Source organism: Carcharhinus amblyrhynchos, chromosome 28 (genome assembly GCF_965287045.1).
Source record: "Carcharhinus amblyrhynchos chromosome 28, sCarAmb.v2.hapA, whole genome shotgun sequence".
In the NCBI taxonomy this organism is placed as follows: domain Eukaryota; kingdom Metazoa; phylum Chordata; class Chondrichthyes; order Carcharhiniformes; family Carcharhinidae; genus Carcharhinus; species Carcharhinus amblyrhynchos.
Genome location: NC_137351.1, coordinates 33,339,711 through 33,361,834, shown reverse-complemented (window position 1 = coordinate 33,361,834; position 22,124 = coordinate 33,339,711). Strand labels below are relative to the sequence as shown.

The 22,124-nt window shown below is 40.9% G+C and overlaps 1 protein-coding gene across 4 annotated transcripts in view; it reads left to right on the top strand.

The window, feature by feature from the left end:
* The window catches only part of zfand6 (zinc finger, AN1-type domain 6), a 54,135-nt gene that overhangs the window by 14,113 nt on the left and 17,898 nt on the right, over positions 1 to 22,124 (top strand). For all 4 annotated transcript variants that reach the window (XM_080214134.1, XM_080214137.1, XM_080214138.1 and 1 more), the window contains exons 2-3: positions 14,624 to 14,786; positions 18,584 to 18,695. In XM_080214134.1, the coding sequence (XP_080070260.1) occupies positions 14,639 to 14,786; positions 18,584 to 18,695 (260 nt within the window). In that variant the 5' untranslated portion in view covers positions 14,624 to 14,638. The remainder of the gene's footprint in view (positions 1 to 14,623; positions 14,787 to 18,583; positions 18,696 to 22,124) is intronic.

Genomic DNA, 22,124 nt, shown 5'->3' with positions numbered 1-22,124 from the left:
TTATTACTGTCACATGTATTAGCATACTGTGGGGGGGGGGGGGGGGGGGAGAAAAGTATCGTTTCTTGTGCGCTATACAGACAGAACATACCGTTCACAGAAGGAAACGAGAGAATGCAGAATGTAATGTTACCGTCACAGGATCAAGAGATACCAGAATGTTACAGTTATAGCTAGAGTATAGAGAAAGATCAACTTGATGCAAGGTAGGTCCATTCTAAAGTCTGATGGCAGCAAGGAAGAACCTGTCCTTGAGTCGGGTTGGTACGTATCTTTTGTGTCTTTTTCCTGACAGAAGAAGACGGAAGAGAGAATGTCCAGGGTGCATGAGGTCTTTAATTACGCTGGCTGCTTTGCCGAGGCAGCAGGATGTGTCGACAGAGTCAGTGGATGAGAGGCTGGTTTGCGTAATGGATTGGGTTACACTCACGACCTTTTTGTAGTTTCTGTGGTTTTGCTCCATTCATGACATCTTGTGGTTTTGCATATCTTCCCTACTTTTATTCATCCAGAAACAAAAGCCCAGAGTTTGATTTACTTTTTTTAACGGCCTTACTAATCTGGACTGTAGCTCTTAACGATTGTTGTATTTTCACTCCGAGATCCTTTGTTCCTTTACCCCACATAGTCTATAGCAAAGTGGTAAGTCTTGGAACGATCAACTCAGAGCTTTGTTTATAACATTTAATTTGGTTTAAAAGCCTGTCCATTTGACTTAAAATTCAATCTTATTGCATGTAAAATTACAATATAATTTTACTGCACAGGCTATAATGATTAAACCTTGAGAATTCAGACAGTTGTGGCCTGAGACTGCTACATGAGTTATCCTTATTGTATTCTGCTTAAGACACAACTATTCTTATGATTGTAATGTATTCAATTTGGCTTTTAGATCCGCAAAAGCTGTTTTATTTCATTATTCCAATAAATAATGAAACAAAATAATTGTTAAAAATTGTTTATTATTGAAAATTCCAGTGCCACCAGCCTAGTCACTGCATGAACAACCCAGTTATAACCCTGAAAGTATAGAAGAAAATACCACTTTTAAAATCCCAGTTCTGCCTATTTTGAAGTGCCCCATATGTAGCTGTCCCCTGGTGACATGACAGTTCCTTCCAGTAAGAAACTATAATTTCAATAAGGTGCAATGCATTATATAAAAATATCGCAGTGTGCCTCAAAGATATGTTAGGTGTAGCCAGTTCCTTGATCTAAAGTTTAAGATATTAGAGCAAAGACATGAATTGAGAGTTCAACTCACTTTGCGATCCACATTTAAGTTGTTTGGTCTCTTCTGTCCAAGCCTGCAATGGGTGACAGTCTTAACTTGCTTTCTTCTCTGCTTTCTTCTTGTTTCACTTCCACCCGCTTCCATCCACAGCATGGAATATTCATTCAGTTCTACGAACAATACTGAGAAATATACAAATGTGTTACCGAGAATTGAACCATGGGTCATGTTCTGAAAGTTAATTGGTTGACTAACCCTTTGGTTTATTACTGTGAAACTGGGGGAAAATAGTTCTTCAGTCTTCTACATAGACTGAAGAACATTGCTTCACCCATTTGTCTCGTCTCTGGGTAGTATGGTTAAGAGTCAAGGATTGCAGAGAAGCTAATGAGCCCGCATCCACTGTGACCACAATCATAGAGGATGACATTTGTGATTTAGGATCAAAACAGTCCAGATCAGTGAAGGGTGGAAACAAAAACTGTGGTAAAAATGGACATGGACTTTATAGATAATGACAAGTTCAATGAGTATGGAGAAGGAAGGGAATCTACTGATGGGACAGTAGTTTTCAAGGCTAGGTGAAGAGTGGTTGCTGAGGGGTTTGTTATAAGGAGGCAAGTATTGATGGTGGTTTGATGGAGAGAGATAGCATCTAAAAAGAGAAAAGCAATTACAGTGTTAATGAGCATGGTGCCAGGAAAGGAAGGTGGGGTATTAGTTAGTAATTTAGGGAAATAGGCTCCAGTGTGCAATGGGCCTCGTGGTCAAGGTGAACTGAAAAGGACACAAGAAGTGGGAGAAGGTGATGTGAGGCATTGGCTCAAAGGGAAGAGGACAGGAAGAGATGGAAGGAGAAAGACAGAAGCATGAGAAACAACTGAACGGGTGGCCTTGATCCTGTTGACAAACATGTTCTCCTCCATGTTAGTAATGTTTATGGTTGGTTACCACTATTTAATGCAGAGGGTGAGGGTAGCTTTTTATCAGCAGATTATCCAGTAGTAAGAGCAGATTTGACAAAGTGAGGCCTAATGTGGTCAAAATATGTCTGATAGATGACTGAACCAATTATGCATGAGGTACATTTCTAACTATGCCCCTTGAAATTGATGTGGAAATGCTGGTGTTGGGCTGGGGTAAAACAAAGAAATCCCACAACACCAGCTTAAAGTCCAACAAGTTTATTTGTAGCAAATGCCGCAAGCTTTCGGAACAGGCTGTCCCTTTGTCAGGTAGCTGGCAGTTCTCTTGAAATTGAAGCAGGAAAAATGAAGGGCATGCTAGCATGGGCAGCTGAGATAGTAATATTAGTTTTCCTTGAGACCAGGGCCACCTGTAGAGATAAGTGGGTGGGAGAACCAATTGACAGCTATAGGAATACAGTGAAGAGGATAAAGGCTTGGCAGTTGGCAGCAGGAAAGTGCGACTTTAAATAAAAGAACAGTACAGCACAGGAAACAGGCCCTTAGGCCCTCCAAGCCTGTGCCGCTCATTGGTCCAACTAGACCATTCGTTTGAATCCCTCCATTCCCAGTCTGCTCATGTGACTATCCAGGTAAGTCTTAAATGATGCTGGCGTGTCTGCCTCCACCACCCTACTTGGCAGTGCATTCCAGGCCCCCACCACACTCTGTGTAAAAAAAAAAAGTTCCTCTGATATGAGTTCTACCTCGCCCCTCTCACCTTGACCCCATGACCCCTCGTGATCGTAACTGAGACTTCTTTTGTCGGGGCAGGCTTAGAATGAACTGTGATTGGAAAATATAGGAGGATGAGGGTGGTAAGGGATATAGAAGGACATGGTTTGTTTTATTTGTGATCAGTTGGTCGTGAGATGGCAGTGGTGAGGGAGAGGTTATACAAGGGTAAACATGTGCTTTTAAAACACAAATCTTGTATGTCTTATTCCCTGCGTGGGAATATATGCGGCAGTTAGGAGGACTGATACGGAATTTTGTTTTTTGCAATTTTAATTTTGTTGGCTTTTTTTTCCTTGTTTTTGATTTTGGATGGCATCTGGTCATTATTCTGTCATTCACATCTCTAGACATATCTCTTGCCCAATTGTCACTCTCTTTGGATTTATGCCACCAACCTTTGTCATTTAATCTCTTGTACTTTCACCTATACACTTTATCTCGAACTTTCCCTTTATTTTATCCATCCTTTGCTTACATAAAACCTATAAAATGCCTATAATTGTCCTTGATAAATATGTACCTATCAGACAGGGAGGAAGTGGTCGAGCGAGGGAACCGTGGTTTACTAAGGAGGTTGCATCTCTGGTGAAGAGGAAGAAGGAGGCTTATGTGAAGGTGAGACGTGAAGGCTCAGTTAGGGCACTGGAGAGTTACAAATTAGTCAGAAAGGAGCTAAAGAGAGAGTTAAGAGCTAGAAGAGGACACGAGAAGACTTTGGCAGATAGGATCAAGGAGAACCCTAAAGCTTTCTATAGGTATGTCAAGAATAAAAGATTGGTTAGGGCAAGATTAGGGCCAGTCAGAGACAGTAGTGGGAAGTTGTGCGAGGAGCCTGAAGAGATAGGAGAGGCAGTAAATGAATATTTTTTGTCAGTATTCACGCAGGAAAAAGTCAATGTAGTTGAGGAGAATACTGAGATACGGGCTTTTAGACTAGACAGGATTGAGGTACATAAGGAGGAGGTGTTAGCAATTCTTGAGAGTATGAAAATAGACAAGTCCCCTGGGCCGGATGGGATTTACCTTAGGATTCTCTGGGAGGCTAGGGAGGAGATTGCAAAGCCTTTGGCTTTGATCTTCATGTTGTCATTGGCTACAGGTATAGTGTTGGAAGACTGGAGGATAGCAAATGTTGTCCCCTTGTTTAAGAAGGGGAGTAGAGACCATCCTGGGAATTATAGACCTGTGAGCCTTACTTCTGTTGTGGGCAAAGTTTTGGAAAGAATTATAAGGGATAGGATTTATAATCATCTAGAGAGAAATAAATTGATTAGGGATAGTCAACATGGTTTTGTGAAGGGTAGGTCGTGCCTCACAAACCTTATTGAGTTTTTTGAAAAGGTGATCAAAGAGGTGGATAAGGGTAAGATAGTTAACGTGGTGTATATGGATTTTAGCAAAGCGTTTGATAAGGTTCCCCATGGTAGGCTATTGCAGAAAATGCAGATCCATGGGATTGAGGGTGATTTAGCAGTTTGGATCAGGAATTGGCTCGCTGATAGAAGACAGATGGTGGTGGTTGATGGGAAATATTCAACCTGGAGTTCAGTTACTAGTGGTGTACCTCAGGGATCTGTTTTGGGGCCACTGCTGTTTGTCATTTTTATAAATGACCTAGGTGAGGGTGTAGAAGGATGGGTTAGTAAATTTGCTGACGACACCAAAGTCAGAGGAGTTGTAGACAGTGAGGATGGATGTTACAGTTTGCAGAGGGACATAGATAAGCTGCAGAGCTGGGCTGAGAGGTGGCAAATGGAGTTTAATGTGGAAAAGTGTGAGGTGATTCACTTTGGTAAGAGTAACAGAAGTACAGAATATAGGGCTAATGGAAGGACTCTTGGTTGTGTCCACGAGCAGAGAGATCTCGGGGTACATGTGCATAGTTGCCTGAAAGTTGGCACCCAGGTTGATAAGGTTGTTAAGAAGGTGTACGGTGTGTTAGCTTTTATTGGTAGAGGGATTGAATTTCGGAGCCGTGAGGTCATGTTGCAACTGTACAAAACTCTGGTGCGGCCGCACTTGGAGTATTGCGTACAGTTCTGGTCGCCACATTATAAGAAAGATTGGAGGCATTGGAAAGGGTGCAGAGAAGGTTTACCAGGATGTTGTCTGGTATGGTGGGATGGTCTTATGTGGAAAGGCTGAGGGACTTGAGGTTCCTTTCATTAGAGAGAAGGAGGTTACGAGGTGACCTAATTGAGGCATACATGATGATCAGAGGGTTAGGTAGGGTGGACAGTGAGAGCCTTTTTCCTCGGATGGTGATGGCTAACACAAGGGGACGTAGCCTTAAATTGAGGGGTGGTAATAGGACGGATGTCAGAGGTAGGTTCTTTACTCAGAGGTTAGTAAGGGCGTGGAATGCCCTGCCTGCAGCAGTTGTGGACTCGCCAACTTTAAGGGCATTCAAATGGTCAGTGGATAGGCATATGGATAAGATTGGAATAGTTTAGGTTAGAGGGTCATTAGATTGGTACCACTGGTCGGCGCAACATCGAGGGCTGAAGGGCCTGTACTGCGCTGTTATGTTCTACGTTTTAAAATTGCTTATCTTTCCCCGTTCTGATGAAAGGTCATCGACCTGATGCGTCAAACTTGCAATTTCTGCTTTTTATTTCAGTTTTCACCTGTGTCTGCAGTATTTCGTCTTTGAAACTGTTTTGTGGTTGTAAGTGACCCTCCAGATTAAGTAAATCAGTCTGTAGGAAATTGTGTCCGAAGCAGTTAGTTGGTTAGCTGTGTTTTGGGTAGTTTCACCATTTTTTTATCTACGTTGAGTGAGGTGTAGTGGGTGGGGCTTGCTGTAATGACATCACATTGACTGACAGCTAATCTTGTGCTTACTAAACAATAAGTATTACAGTAAACCTGGGGGAGGGGGAAAACTGCATCCAGTCAGAGATACAAATTATGCAAAAATCAAGAAATTGAGGTATATACTGGGGGAATCGGGGATTTCTAAACAACTTTTAATTAGCGGGTTGTTTTGGTAGAAAATGTTCAGGTTTGTAATCCAAGGATGAATCTCTAGCACGTGAAATCCTACTGTCAGTTCGAATTAATCCAGCGTACTTGAAATCTTCAGTTAACTGAGTAATTTATTTTCTTTTATTTCTTTGAGTGTATTTAACATTGTACTATTGTACAGTGATTTCTAAGTGACTCGAGATTCATCTGAAGCAACGTTCCTCAGTTTTGGTATCAGCTGAATTTTAAAATGTTGTATTAACCTAGCAATAAGTGCTACCCTTCAAAAACAGTTCTGTTTTGGGATGCTTTTGGAGGTGTGAAAGCCTAATCTACACTCCAACCAGACAGACTAAATTTCAAGCTATTGGATCAAAAAGGATTTATTTAAAGGGTGTTCATTTTGCATCAATTGATTGCCTTCTGCATGAGATGTGTAATGGATCCTTATGTTTTAATCACTTTTAACATCTGCACTTGGGATTGCAACCTGATGGCATTTGGATTCTGTTAAATTGAATAACACCAGTGAGCAAGACAGAGACTTCAGCAAATGTTCTATATATGTATGTGGTTACAAAAATAGACTTATAGTGGCTCTCACCAGCCTGTTCAGAAGAACAAAGTGCACTTTTCATTTCTCAATTGAGATTTTTTTTTCCCCCTGCAGTAACTTTCAGTCTTCCTGATTTCAATTTGTACTATCTGCACAACTGGACTTAGTGGAAATCTGTCTTTTTTATGTTGGGTAAAATGCATTTCTTTTAATTATGTGCATATATCTTTACTCAATTAGGTTTAGAAAATGATTGTTCGTTGAGGTAAAACGTAGAGTAGATTTGCAAATAGCACTGCTGTTGTCTGCATGTTTGTGTTTGTGGGAATAAATGATTGATTGGATTTTAATTAGAAAATTGATCTTTTATGTTGTCATGCCTGGCCACAAACTGGCTGACAGCACCAGGTGTAAGAGCACTCTTCCAGCAACCAGTCATGGTTTCAGACTAAATATGTCAGATTGAAGAGACGAGGTAATGTAGTTTCCAAAGCTACGACCTCTACTACCTAGAAGGACAAAGGCAGCAGATGCATGGGAATACAACTACCTGCATGTTCTCCTCCAAATCACACACCATCCTGACTTGGAAACTTATCACTGTTCCTTCACTGTCACTGGGTCAAAATCCTGGAACTTCCTCCCTAAAAGTATTGTGCATGTACCTACACCTTAGGACTGCAGCGCTTCAAGAAGGCAGTTCGACGCCACCTTCTCAAGGGCAGTTAAAAATGGGCCATAAATGTTGACTTAACTGATGATGTCCATATCCCATGAACAATTTATTTTTAAACTGTCAGTCTGCAGCATTCTAATACATCTGGCTGAAAACTTGAATTTTCCTTGAACTGTTTAAAATTGAGTGAAGTAATTTTGTTTTGCTGCCACAAAATGCAACTAATATTTCTACTTTTAAATGTGGAGGGTAAGCTTGAACTTGTTATGGTTAATGTCACTTGAAGGTAGATATTTTTCCCACTTCCCCACCCTGTTGAATGATTGTGGCCAACGTTTAGTGTGGATTTTGTTTGTGATTTGAATATGAAAACATTTACGATGGAACAAAAGTTCACCAGTGTGTTGGGTGTGTGTTACCAAAGATGACAGCCTCTCATTGTCTACATGTGAGCCCAAGGGAACATTGTGTTGGAATGATATAACCCGAGTTGTTCTGCTTGTATTGGACTGTATTTCAGATCACTCACCAACAATCAGACTAAATCTTTTTTTCTAACACAGATGTCAGTGTTTTTCTAGAGAGCATGGTGAGCAATAACTAGAAAATGAGCTTGTGTAATGTTTGGGAAGCAGTTCTGTAGCTTGCAGACTCCTGTGCTACTTTCTATTATGACATAGACTGTAGACTGAATTGAAATTTCAATTCAAATAGACACAGACTAGACTAGAAAATAAAACAGTGGTCCACTGATTGTGAGGTTCACAGTTCCAAAAAACCATGAGGAACGCACTGTTGTGAAATATATTCAGGCTTCTTTGCAGAAAAGAAACCTGTCAATGAAATCAAAACAAGAAGCCAAACCAGTCAGCTCAACAGAATTTGGGGGAAATTCATCAATCCAAATGTGGAATTCTCTGCCACAAGAACTGGTGAATGTGAATAGTATTACCACTTATAAGTGCAAACCAGATGAACAGATGAGGGAGAAAGGAGTCAAGGGATATGTTTATGGGTTTAGATAAAGATTTGGGGAAGGGGGGGGTGGGTTTGAGGTTACCTGATAATCACCAGGATAGACCAGTTGGGTAAATCAAATCTGTTTCAGTAATCTGGGGAGCCTGTGGCTACAAGGTGCAGTGTAAAAATAAACCTTTCAGGAATGAAATTAGGAAATACTTGATACACAAAAGGTGGTAGGAGTTTGGAGCTCTTTCAAAAAACAGCAATTGCTACATTAATTAATTTTAAAATGAAGCATGTCTAACAAAAATCTGTCTGTGTTAAGTGACGTGGGCAAAGATGTGTATATATAGAACATTACAGTGCAGTACAGGCCCTTCAGCCCTCGATGTTGCGCCGACCAGTGGAACCAATCTAATAATGCTCTAACCTAAAGACCTATAGTATAATCTATGGAGTCAGGCTGCAGGTCAGACATGATCTCACTGAATGGCAGAACAGGGTGTGAGGGGCCAAATGGCCACTCCTGTTTCGGTGAGGGGCCTGCTTCTGCATTGTGAATTGTAATTAGGATTTTTAAACTGTGCAAAAAGGAAATTAGTTTTACTTTTAATGTTTCTCTAAGATTGTACAGTTTTAGTTGGAAGCTGTGTGTGGCAGATGGATCTTTCAGTAGAATGAATCTGTAGTTGATGACTAGTAGTCAATGGACTTATGAATCTCATTGTAATTATATTAGTATGCCTGTAAAAGTACTGTTTATTTTTACGGATCCCACTCCATTGTAGTGAATGTGTAGGAGGTTATAGTTACCTTAATGGTGTTATGCCCAGTACAGCCATATCATATGAGAAACTTTCAGCCAATACGTCTAAAAATTGTCCATAAGTTGTAAAATGTCCGCAGCAAATGATGTGACTTGTGGCATTTAGACTTTAGATGATATCAAGTTTCTAGCATATACCTAAGTAAATATGGGCATAAGTGAGGGTACCTCTGTCATTTGTGGAATTCGCACATCTTGCTGTTTAAAAATGAGTTAACAACTAAATACCGTGGTGTTTCCAGATTGCCTGTCAAACTGGACAGACTGGCTGGGCTTGTGAAGTGTTGGCCTGGTGGTCATGTGATCAAATCAAGTTTAGGGGACCACATCCTTATTACCAGGCCAAAGTACTTGACCTGTTCCAGTTTCAAAGTTCACATGAGAAGCAACTTCCTGGATATTTTGTTATAAGCAACCCTCTGAATCTTTTTCACTTTACAAGATCCTCACTTCAACTTTTAAATCATCAAATCCATTCGAGCAACGCAGCCTTTGGCCACCTGAGAAAGTGAGTTATTGATGATCAGTGCATCAAAACTGAAACCACGTTCATGATGTCCAATACGATTTTGATCTCTTCCTTATTGTGTGGAGTTGAAACATGGACGGTATGTAGAGAGCAGCCTACAGCTCTGGAGTTATACCATCTCCCTGTGGAACATTTTACATATTAAGTGAGAGGGCAAGCGTACCAGCATCAGTGCTGCCTTGCAAGTAGGCACTACATGTGTCGAGGCAGAGAGTGGGGGTTAATGGGTGCTATTCGGATTGGCGGTTGGGGACTAGTGGAGTGCCCCAGGGGTCGGTGCTGGGGCCTCAGCTATTTACCATTTATATAGATGATCTGGAGGAGGGAACCGAGTGCATGGTGTCGAAATTTGCTGATGACACCAAGATTGGGGGAACGACAAATTGCGCGGAGGGTGTGGAGAGTCTGCAGAAGGATCTAGATAGGCTGGGCAAATGGGCCAGGAACTGGCAAATGGAATTTAATGTTGGCAAGTGTGAGGTGGTCCACTTTGGTAGGAATAATGGTAGGAAGGACTATTACTTACGTGGCAAAAAACTGCAGCAGGCGACAGTGCAGAGGGACCTCGGGGTCCTTGTGCATGAGTCGCAAAAACCCAGCCTGCAGGTGCAGCAGGTGGTCAGGAAGGCTAATGGGATGCTGGCCTTCATAGCGAGGGGGATTGAATATGAAAGTAGGGAGGTCTTGCTGCGGCTGTATAGGGCATTGGTGAGGCTGCAGCTGGAGTACTGTGTGCAGTTTTGGTCGCCGTACTTACGCAAGGATATTTTGGCCTTGGAGGGAGTGCAGAGGAGGTTTACTAGGCTGATGCCGGAGTTGAGGGGGTTGAACTATGAGGAGAGGCTGAATAAACTAGGCTTGTACTCATTAGAGTTTAGAAGAATGAGGGGAGATCTCATTGAGACATATAAGATGATGAATGGGATGGATAGGATAGAGGTGGAGAGACTCTTCCCGCGCAGAAAGGACAGTAGGACTAGGGGGCACAGCCTCAAGATAAAGGGGGGGGGCGGTTTAGAACGGAGTTGAGGAGGAAATTCTTCACTCAAAGGGTGGTGAATCTCTGGAATTCTCTGCCCGTTGAGGTGGTGGAGGCTGCCTCGCTAAATATTTTTAAGACGCGGGTTGATGGGTTTTTGATAAGCGAGGGGATTAAGGGTTATGGGGAGAGGGCGGGAAAGTGGAACTGAGCCACGACAGATCAGCCATGATCTTATTGAATGGCGGGGCAGGCTCGAAGGGCTAGATGGCCTACTCCTGCTCCTATTTCTTATGTTCTTATAATCATGTCATCTGCTTTGCCGGGTTGGTCAGGCTCCTGAAGCAGATTGTCTTCTCTCAGCACAGTCGAGCTAGACGCACCAGAGGAGGACCAAAGATGTGCTGAAAGTCAACATGAAGAAATACAACAATGGCAATATCTCCTGGGGGACCATCACCTACATCCGAACCTGACAGCAGTAACGTACGTGGAAGAGATCCAATGACATAAAAGGTCAATATGACAATAAAAAGCAATGTCCTGGAGAGATAACAAATGAACAGATTTCCCATGTGACACCAAATGTCTTTGTTGCCATAAGCCTGCAGGTCCCAAATTGCTCCCGTTAGCCATCTTCAGACTCTTGAAACACAAGCATCCTCACTGCAAAGGTTAGCTGATAATTTTTTAAAAAATCTATGTTGGACTGTGAAGGAAGCAGACATTGGGAGGTGCTGCTTTCAATGGTACTTCCCTGTGAGCATCCTATTTAAATGCAAGATGTAAATCCCTTGAAGAGTATACGAAGTGTAGAAGTAGAGTTGAGAGAGAAAGGGGACACAAGATTATTTTGGCAAAGAAGAACCAAAGAGCTTCTGCAAATACTTAAAGCGCAAAAGAATAACATGGGAGAGAATAGGGCCTCTTAAGAATCAACAAGGTCATCTGTGTGCAGATCCACAAGAGATGGGTGAGATCCTAAATGAATATTTCTCATCAGTATTTACTGTTGAGAAAAGCATGGATGTTAGAGAACTTGGGGAAATAAATAGTGATGTCTTAAGGAGTGTACATATTACAGAGGTGGATCTGGAAGTCTTAAAACGCATCAAGGTAGATAAACCCACAGGACCTAATGAAGTGTATCCCAGGACATCGTGGAGGCTAGGGAGGAAACTGGGTCCCCTAGCGAGATATTTGAATCATCGATAGTCACGGGAGAGGTGCCTGAAGCTTGGAGAGTGCAAATGTTGTGCCTTTGTTTAAAAAGGGCTGCAGGGAAAAGCCTGGGAACTGCAGGCCAGTGAGCCTGTCATCTGTGGTGGGTAAATTGTTGGAAGGTATTTTGAGAGACAGGATCCACAGGCATTTCGAGACACAAGGATTGATTAGGGACAGTCAGCATGACTTTGAGTGGAAAAATCAAGTATCTCAAATTTTGAGCTTTTTTGAAGGGGTAACCAAGAAGGTAGATGAGGGCAATGCAGTTGATGTTATCTACTTGGACTTTAGCAAGGCCTTTGACAAGGTACTGCATGGTAGGTTGTTGCATAAGGTTAAATCTCATGAGATCCAGGGTGAGGTATCTAAATGGATACAAAATTGGCTTCTTGACAGAGTGGTTGTAGAGGGTTGTTTTTCAAACTGGAGGCCTGTGACCGGCAGTGTGGGTATGATGGGTACATTGGGATGTGGGCAATTGGGATTAGCTTAGGGGCTTTAAAACAGAAAGGGCAGCATAGACAATTTGGGCCAAAGGGCCTGCTTCCATGCTATAAACCTCTGACTCTATGTGAAGCTGCAATGGTTAGAAAATGCTTGACTATTTATTAGGAAATAATCATTATTTTGGTGATGATCTTGCCAAGCAGCTGGTTAAGAACATAAGAAATAGGAGCAGGAGTAGGCCATCTAGCCCTTCGAGCCTGCCCTGCCATTCAATAAGATCATGGCTGATCTGAAGTGGATCAGTTCCACTTTCCCGCTTTCTCCCCATAACCCTTAATTCCCCTGTCTATCAGAAATTTATCTACCCGTGACTTTAATATATTCAGCGAGGTAGCCTCCACCACTTCAATAGGCAGAGAATTCCAGAGACTCACCATCCTTTGAGTGAAGAAGTTCCTCCTCAACTCTGATCTAAACTGCACCCCCCCTTGTTTTGAGGCTGTGCCATCTAGTTCTGCTATCCTTTCTAAGCGGGAAGAATCTCTCTACCTCTACCCTATCCATCCCCTTTATTATCTTGTACGTCTCTATTCCCCCCTCAGCCTTCTAAACTCCGAGTACAGACCCAGTCTATTCAATCTCTCCTCATAGGTTAGCCCCCTCATCTCTGGTATCAGCTAGTGAGCCTTCTGAACTATTTTGAGGTGAATTTGTTTGGTTAAACATTAACCAGAGACACTTAAATCTGATTTGTATTGGCTTATGTTTTGTTTTAATGTTATTTCTGGTTTTGTGATTGAACATTTCTGCAAGATTTTGTAAGGAAAATCTTGCGTCGCTTTGGAAATTGAACTCATTTGGGTGTCTTCTTAATCTGCTGAAATATCATTTACTTTTTTTTTACAGGAGTAATTTAATGAGTAAATTCACTTTGTAATCTAAGTGTTAAATATTTCCCTGTGTCGACTTATTTGATTAACCTCCTCCTCAACTCTCTTCTACACAGTCCATTCCCTTTTATTATTATTTTAGTTTTGTAGGTGAAAGTGTCTCAATTGCATCATTTCGTTTTTATTCCTCCTCCACTTCAGACATGTTGAAATCTTGCATGAAATCCCCAAATTAACTGCAACGCTTATTTCAGGTTTTTCTCAGAGCATTCAACAAATTGCCAAAGACTGCAGTTTTCAATTTTCAAAGCTTTAAAGCCTAGAAGTTCAGAGCAAGCTAAGACATGAGTAAGCTGTCTTCATATTGAAATTGCAAAGACGAGCAGTTTATTCCACATGTTCTAGTTGTGATGTTTGCCGAGTGATTGTGTAACTGGTGTAATCCCTCATAACTTTTTGCAGGTAGGAGCCAAGTGAATGTTTTGGTCTACTCTTTGCTCCTATAAATGTCTCCAACCTCCCAATACTGGCAGTAGAAATAAAACCTGAAGTGGCTGAAAAGCAGGGTGTTTTTATTTTATTTGGATAGTTTTGTACTATTGTTTTAGGTTTTTGAAGCTACATTAGCAAATTGATAACTTGCAGCATGTAGTTTATTTTCTGGTGATCTCACCCCTCCCTCTGACAAAAGGGTCAATGATTTTTTTCCTGAGTGATCAGTCAAAATCATTGACTATCCACAATATGGATATAGGGATGCTGTTTTAGCCACATTAATTTTAGTAGAAAACATTCTGGATACATATGCAATACAGCTAAATGTACTCCGTATATGTATGTTAACATCTTTGATCTAATTTATTGTCACATGTGTTAGTATACAGTGAAAAGTATTGTTTCTTGCACGCTATACAAAGTATACCATACTGAAGGAAGGAAGAGGGTACAGAATGTAGTGTTAGTCATAGCTAGGGTGTAGCGAAAGATCAACTTAATACAAGGTAGGTTTATTCAAGAGTTTGAGATAGCGGCTTTCCTGCTGCCAGACTTTTGAATCCATCTTTTTCCAGACAGAAGAAGGTGAAAGAGAGTATGTCCGTGGTGTGTGGGTCCTTGATGCTGGCTGCTTTTCTGAGGCAGTAGGAAGAGTAGACAGTGTCAATGGATGGGAGGCTGGTTTGCGTGATGGACTGGGCTTCATTCCCAACCCTTTGGGAGTTTCTTGCGCCATTCAGTCACCGTGGAAGTATAGCACTCAATGATTAAAAACCATTACACTTTGCCTTTCTGTGTCTCCATTTTACCGACAATTGCACAAGGAATGTCAAAACGTATGGCAGACCACCATACAGATGAGTTTTGTGAGCATGTGCCCACAGTCATATCCATTGTACTAATCAGAAGTGCAATTAGCCATGAGTGTTTAGTATCCAGCAAAATGTTGAGGCCTTGGGAAGGAGAAGACATTGTAATTGTGTAGGGCTGATGTCTGTTCTGCAGAGTTGTTTTCTTTATCTAACTTTTTTCATGCTGCAATTTGCACAGAGCTTAACAGCAGCATTTTTGACTTTGTATCCATCATATCTCGTGACCGTGACTCAACAGTTTCTAACTTTCTTTTGCAAGGTCTGTTGGAGGAACATGGCTCAAGAAACCAATCAGACTCAAGTGCCTATGCTGTGTACCACTGGCTGTGGATTTTATGGGAACCCGCGAACGAATGGCATGTGTTCTGTTTGCTATAAGGATTTTCTTCAAAGGCAAAACAATAATGGCAGAATCAGCCCTGGTAAATACTTTCTTGCTAAACAAAAATGTAATCTGTAACTGGAGTTGATTTTTAAACAAATTCAGTGCGGACTGCTTAATTTCCTGTGGGTTGTAGATTAGGCTAGAATCACTTGCTTAAAGCCACACTAGGCTAAAAGGAGAAATTTCAGCCCAAGTTTGAAAACTAATGCCACCTTGTTGAATCCAGTACCCTCACAAGGTGCTGGCTATTGATTTCCAGTCTCTAAGACTCGTGATAATGCCCTGCTGTGAAGCAGTCATATGATTTTTAGAGTCACACGGCAGCACATGGCTTTATTTGATTATTGCAAGTAATCACCTCTTGGGAAGTAATTGCCCTCCAAGTGATTTAATAATCAAGTCATTTTTATACTTTCAAATTTAATTTGCTTCTTTTTAATGTATAACTTTAAAATTCTGGATGTTTTCAAGGACAGGTGTCCTTGACTGACTGATTAGCACTTGTTGCTAACTCTATAGTCTTATCAGATATCTCGTATCTTTGCCAGCAAGAAACAACACCCCTAACCCGCCCATACGTGAACTGAAATAATTTCAAGTGTTTAATCTCTCTTCAGGTGATAGTCATAAATAACTGTCAGCTTCCCATTTAATATTTGTACTGGTTGACTAGATTGTCTTACTATTCAGGGTATTAATTGAAAAATGCTCACTTGGGTAGATGGTCAAAGCTGTTGACACCTATGGAATTTTCCTATCCAATGGGTCAGTTCCTTCAGGAGAGAATTTTAGGAACTGGAGAACATAAGAACATAAGAAATAGGAGCAGGAGTAGGCCATCTAGCCCTTCGAGCCTGCCCCGCCATTGAACAAGATCATGGCTGATCTGAAGTGGATCAGTTCCACTTTCCCGCTTTCTCCCCATAACCCTTAATTTCCCCTGTCTATCAGAAACCTATCTACCCATGACTTAAATATATTCAGTGAGGTAGCCTCTGCCACTTCAATGGGCAGAGAATTCCAGAGATTCACCACCCTTTGAGTGAAGAAGTTCCTCCTCAACTCTGATCTAAACTGCCCCACCCCCCCCGCCTTACTTTGAGGCTGTGCCCTCTAGTTCCGCTATCCTTTCTAAGTGGGAAGGATCTCTCTACCTCTACCCTATCTAGCCCCTTCATTATCGTATATGTCTCTATAATTTTGAGAATTTTGTGGGTGTGAGAGATGACGATCTTTTTGTCCTTGAAATCTTTGCCTCTCCATATCCTTGAGAGTTCATTTAAACAAGATGAATGTGCTTAAGTATCTTGTGTATCAAAACATAAATGTGTTTTTGCATCCTTGATATAATCTGTAATGTGAGCTGTCAGTTCTTAATGATATAGAATAATTTCACATTTTCTTAAATCCATGCTTTCTTTGCAGTATTTAAGTAAGACACTTTGAATAGAAGCAAAACAGTGTGGATGCTGGAAATCTGAAACAAAGTTGGAAACACTGGCAGGATCTGAGTTTTATTGATTGTTCAGTTGCTCATCATGTGGCGGCATCTTGTCCAGAAAGGACATTGTTGTTATCAGGTTTACCCCAATTTTCATGGTTCGGGGCCCTTGCTTGCGTCACTTCAGCAGTAAGGCTCGTTCTATCAAAGAATAGATATGTCATATTGTGGGCTTGTCTCATGGCATCTTCTATGTTATTGATTGTTTGGTACTGATTGTTCTGACAGTGTCAGACTTGATGGGGAAACAAAGAAGGTCAACTAGGGCAATGGTAGTTGATTAGTCGGCTTGTGTAAAGTTTGATTTTCAAATTTTGTCCTGAAGCTTGAAATATTCCGCAATTGACTTCATTGATTCACCTATTCATTACTTGGTTGTGTTTATTAATCCCCTTATGAGGGGAGGGATTGCTTAATACTGATGAGTGAGTTAATTTTGCATTTTTAGCTTTTTTGATGAGTTCTTAAAGGTGACACTCTGAATGTGGATACAAGCAGCTCATGGCTCTGGTTGGTGGTTGCAATAATTAGCAGAGTTCCATTGACAATTACTACAGTGCTATTTGAGGGCTGGGCTTTTTTTCTGTAGTCTCCACACTCTTTTTCATACAATGTTTGATTGTTGTCTTCGACATTTCTGTTAAGGTCCTGCCAAGTAGGCTTGCTTGTCTCTTTCCGTGTCTTAGCTCTTTAATTTGTAAAAGCAGATTGAGTTTTGCCGTGATACAGAACTCAACAGGCTTGATTTCCCCATGACTTCACGTAGATCAATTAGACCGTCTCCCTTCCAAACCCAGTCTGCCTCCACATCAGCTATGGTCCCTACATACATTCAGAAGTGATTGTTGAATGTTGAAGTTAGAATTTACTGATGGTATCTTGGGCTTCTTGATGTTTGCTTAAGAGATGAGCCTCTGGTGTGAACAGAGTTATTTCAGTTTGAACCACAGGAGCATCTACGCCCAGAGACATCTATACAATGAGTCCTTATCGTCAGAGTCAAAAAGTGCCATGCACTGACTAGAATTTGTGAAGCAGTAGCCATGACCAAATTCTGCAAGCTTTTACCTTTTGAATCTGTTGAATGTACTCCCTGTGCTATCGCTGGTGTTGTGATTTGACTTGACTCATTGTTTGTTTTTTTTCAAGTTAGCATTAAACTCATTTTGCCAGATTGCTAGATGATGTAACTTGAACGACGAGTTTGAGGGTCACCTAACAAATCCTTACAGTAATCTGCAATATTCATTTACAAATCTACTATTTCAACCTTTGAACATTGTTTAAATATATTTACAGTGTGTAATTTTACTTGAGAAGTTTAATGAAGTAATATCAAATTCAACTATATTTTTGAGTTTTTTAAACTGCGTGTGGTGATGTCAATTTATTTTCTTTAGATATGCTAAAATGATTTATCCCATTTTGAGATTTGATTGCTATTAATTTTGCCTTGTTGTGAGAGGATGAGTGTGAATGCCTACAGGTGGGCCTTTGGCAGTGTCATTCTATGGCTGACCATCGGATGACATGATTGAAGACACCAATTTTGTGTCCTTTCCTCCCACACACACCTCTCTTCTTCCTGTGGGGAAAATGTGATATCTACCCAGTCATGAAGTCAACAGGAATAACTTTGGTAAGAATCAGAATATGTGCCCACATATTTTCTATCCAACCCCATCAAGTGTTTATACTTCCAACTAACTTTAAAGTTCCATTGTGGATTTATAATGAAGTTTGCCCTACTTTAACTGGGCTAGCAATAGTTATTTATACTATATAAAATGCATTTGCTCACTAGTAAGAGTCAGCCTATATTTAAAGAAAAAGAAATTAAATTAAATAGCCTTTTCAGAATACCCCAAAGCTTGCCACCACCAACTAATTGTTTCTGTTATAATGTACAAAGTGCAGCAGCCAATTTGCACAGAGCAAGATCCCTTTAAAATGTAGTAATCAGATTTCTTTGAGTTAGTTCAGAGATAAATATTGACCAGGGCTCTGGGAAGAACTCCCTTCTATTCTTTGAATAGTGCCATGGGATCATGCACCTGGCAGGGAAAGCAGCGCCATTAAGGCCACATCCAAAAGTCAGCTGTGCAGCATTCCCTCTGTGACTCCACTGAAGTATCAGCCTGGTTTATGTTTCAAGAGAAACACACAACTTTCTCAATCAGAAGCGAGAGTGCGTCAACTGAGCTGTGGCTGACATTGTAATCTGGCTGACCTTACTCATAATTAGTGTGATGAATAGAAACTCTTTAGCAATACTAAACTGACTGCATGTTGGATACTGCACTGCATAATTTATTTATCTGTTCTTTGTACAGCATCTCCCAATTTGAGCAGTTTAACTGAAGTGTATCCTGTTCAATGCACAGAAGAAAATCTCCCAGAAATACCATCATCTTTCTCCTCCTCCTCCACATCTGGCCAATCAAGGTAAGTAAGCAAATTGGCTTTTGGGAAATTCGTGAAACTTAAAGCACTATTTCAGTCACAATAAGGGACTGAATAGTTTTTCATCTTAAATCAAAAATACAACAGGAAGGTATATAATTTATCAGTAAATAGTACATTTCATAATTAGCAGGTGTACCTGTTAATAATCTTACTATGTCACTTTGCTCTAAAAGTTAGCAATGTTTTAGTTACTTGACTGGTAGAAACAGAGATGTGTACAATTACTGGTTTCTATTGGTCTTATTCTGTTCTTATACTGAGTACAGTAGATACTATAATTGATTTTGCATTTGGTCATGGGCAACAATATCTAAGTGCCAGCCCCCTTATCCAGAAGGCAGGATAATCAGTGCCTGTTATCACTGATGCTGCACCTACCACAGTGCTGTGACTAAACAGTACCTTTTCGTTCTGACTTCAATGTCATTATCCACTTTCAATCTCTATCCCCATCCCCTCTTCTCATGCTCCCTCCACATGCCTCCAACCCCCAGTCTCAAAGCTCTTCTATATTGCATTGTCAAGTTATTATTATGGTGTATGGTGGCACAGTACATAGCACTGCTACCTCACAGCGCCAGGAACCCAGGTTCAATTCCCCGCTTGGGTGACTCTGTGTGGAGTCTGCATGTTCTCACTGTGTCTGTGTGGGTTTCCTCCGGGTGCTCCAGTTTCCTCCCACAGTCCGGAAAAACTGGTTAAGTGTATTGGTCATGCTAAATTCTCCCTCTGTATACTCGAATAGGTGCTGGAGTGTGGCACCTAGGGGATTTTCACTGTAACTTCATTGCAGGGCTAATGTAAGCCTACTTGTGACACTAATAAATAAAGTTAAAGTGTTAGATGATTTGAAGCAGGATAGAGGGAGAGATACTACAGTCAACATGGTATCCCAAGCTTGGAGAGTAGGAAGCGGAAATTCAGCTCCTTTGCTATCCATTCACCCTTTCTCGTACATGATGTTGGCCAAAGATGAGATCAGGTTCAGTCACACACCAGACTGTCCATAATCCTGCAAGCTGTGTGTAATGGTTTGAGGCTGTAATCTCAATTTAACATACACACAACCAAAATTTCACTGACTTGTGATTTGCTGATTATTGTTTCAAAATGCTATTAAGCATGTAGGGCCAGGATATTCTATTGGCCTGTGTGACAGGGTTTATGGTAGCCTTAAAAGTGATGTTGTAGTAATACAGTCTACTAAATGCCATATGGAATTCATCTTTGTGGTTTTGAAGCATTTTCTGAATTGAGTGCTTTTGAACAGCATCATTGGCTGCACTAGACCCAACTGTTTACAAAACACATTTTAATAATACAATTTTAAATGTAATTTCTTTTTGTGTAAAGATTATTACGTATCCTGAATGATGGTACAGATTTTTTCTGCAGATGTGCCTCAGGATACCTTGATCAAACGTGGCATGACAAAAGAATATCTCTTCTGTTTTTATGATACTGATGCAAATCTTTTAAATTTTTCAGTGTTCAATTTTAACATGAGAATCTTTTCAGATATGCTATCACTAAAAGTTGTCATAGATTAGCAAGGCCATTTTTTAAAAAAAACCAAGCACTAAGTTTTTGTTCCTAGAAGGATAGGACTGAAAAGTTTGAAAGTTATGCTAAGTCTATATCAAGCCTTGGTTAAATCACATTTAGAGTACTGCTTTCCACTCTAGTCACCATATTATAAAAAGGATGTAAAGGATACAAAGAAGTTTTACAAGGATAATACCAGAAATACAAATTGGGAAAAGATAAACAGGTCTAGTCAGTTTTCTCTTGAAAAATGAAAACCTGAGGGATGGCAGCAGGGGGCTTAATTATGAAGGGTTTTGATAGTGTTGATAGGGAGAGAATATTTTCTATGGTGACGCACGGCATCATGTAAGAGGCTATCAGTATAAGATGGTCACCAAGAAATGCAATAAAGAATTCCAGAAGAAGCTCCTTTATCCAAAGATTGTTAAGAATGTGGAACCATCACGGAGTGATTGAAGTGAACAGTATCAATACATTTAAGAGAAAGCTGAATAAGCAAGTAGAGGCATATGATGATGGATTTAGATCAGGAAAAATGGGAGGAGGGTTGAATGTAACATAAACACTGGTATGGATTGGATGGGCTGAATGGCCATAAATGTTGCCTGTCGCCCAATAATAACTTGACAATGGTGTGGCTGTCCCAGAAGCCTAGACTAGAAAGCCATTAATTTTAAAAGCCTCTGCTGCAGTTTGTGATTTTGAATATTTTGTTTATATCGTATCTCATTCTCCGCTCTGTACATCTGTTTGCTGTGTACCCCCCTTATCCACCACATGTATCTTGCATTGAGTATAAGTGGCCATGCAGCTATCAGATTGTAAAAATCCATCTGCTCACTAATGTCCTTTATGGAAAGAAATCTGCCATCATTACAGAGGCTAGCCTACCAGGTGACTCCAATCTCATGTGATTGACCCTCAACTGCCTTTTGAACTGGTCACTCGGCTGTATCAACCACAATAAAGGAGAAACATAAAACTGGACAAACCACTCTGATTTGGAGACAAATGGCACACAGCCCAGATGACCCTGCAAAATCATCCTGACTGATATTTGAAGATGGATGCCAAGATTATGGAGCTGTCCCACAGCCTCCTAAAGCAACAGGGCGCCACAGCAATTAGTACTGCTGCCTCTCAGCGCTAGAGACCCGGGTTCAATTCCTGCCTCAGGTGATGAGTTGCACGTTCTCTCCATGTCTGCGTGTGTTTTCTCCCATAGTCCAAAGATGTGCAGGTTAGATTGATTGGCCATCCTAAATTACGCTTTAGTACCGGGGGATTAGCAGACTAAATACTTGGAGTTGCAGGGATAGAGCTGGGATGGGATTGTTGTCAGTGCAAGCTTGAAGGGCCACATGGTCTCTTTCTGTACTTTGGAAATCTATAATTTTTATGAATGTTCCAGATTCTGCCATCACTGTATCTGGATATGTTTTGCTCTATCTGAGGATGGGTAACTAATGCTGTCCTTCCTGGTGATGTCCACATCTCAATGTTTTTTTTAAAATCGGCCCAGATCATCTGAGCAGTAAATTCTTCTGACCTAATGCTGCCCTGCATTTCCCTGGCTCAGTATTCCCAGGAATGTACAGTCCTGTGTCTTTTGGGGAATTCTGTCGAAGGGATTTACAGCATGGAAGCAGGCAGGCCCTTTGGCCCAATTTGTCCATGCTGCAACTTGTTTTTAACCACTGAGCTAGTCCCAATTGCCTGCATTTGTACCCATGTATGCTTTTTAAAAGACAAAATTGAACCCGTATTACTATTACCCCTGGCAGTTTGTTCCAGGCACTCACCACTCTGTGGAAAAAATTGCCCCCTGAAGTTTTAGACATCCCTACCTTTGGGAAAAGG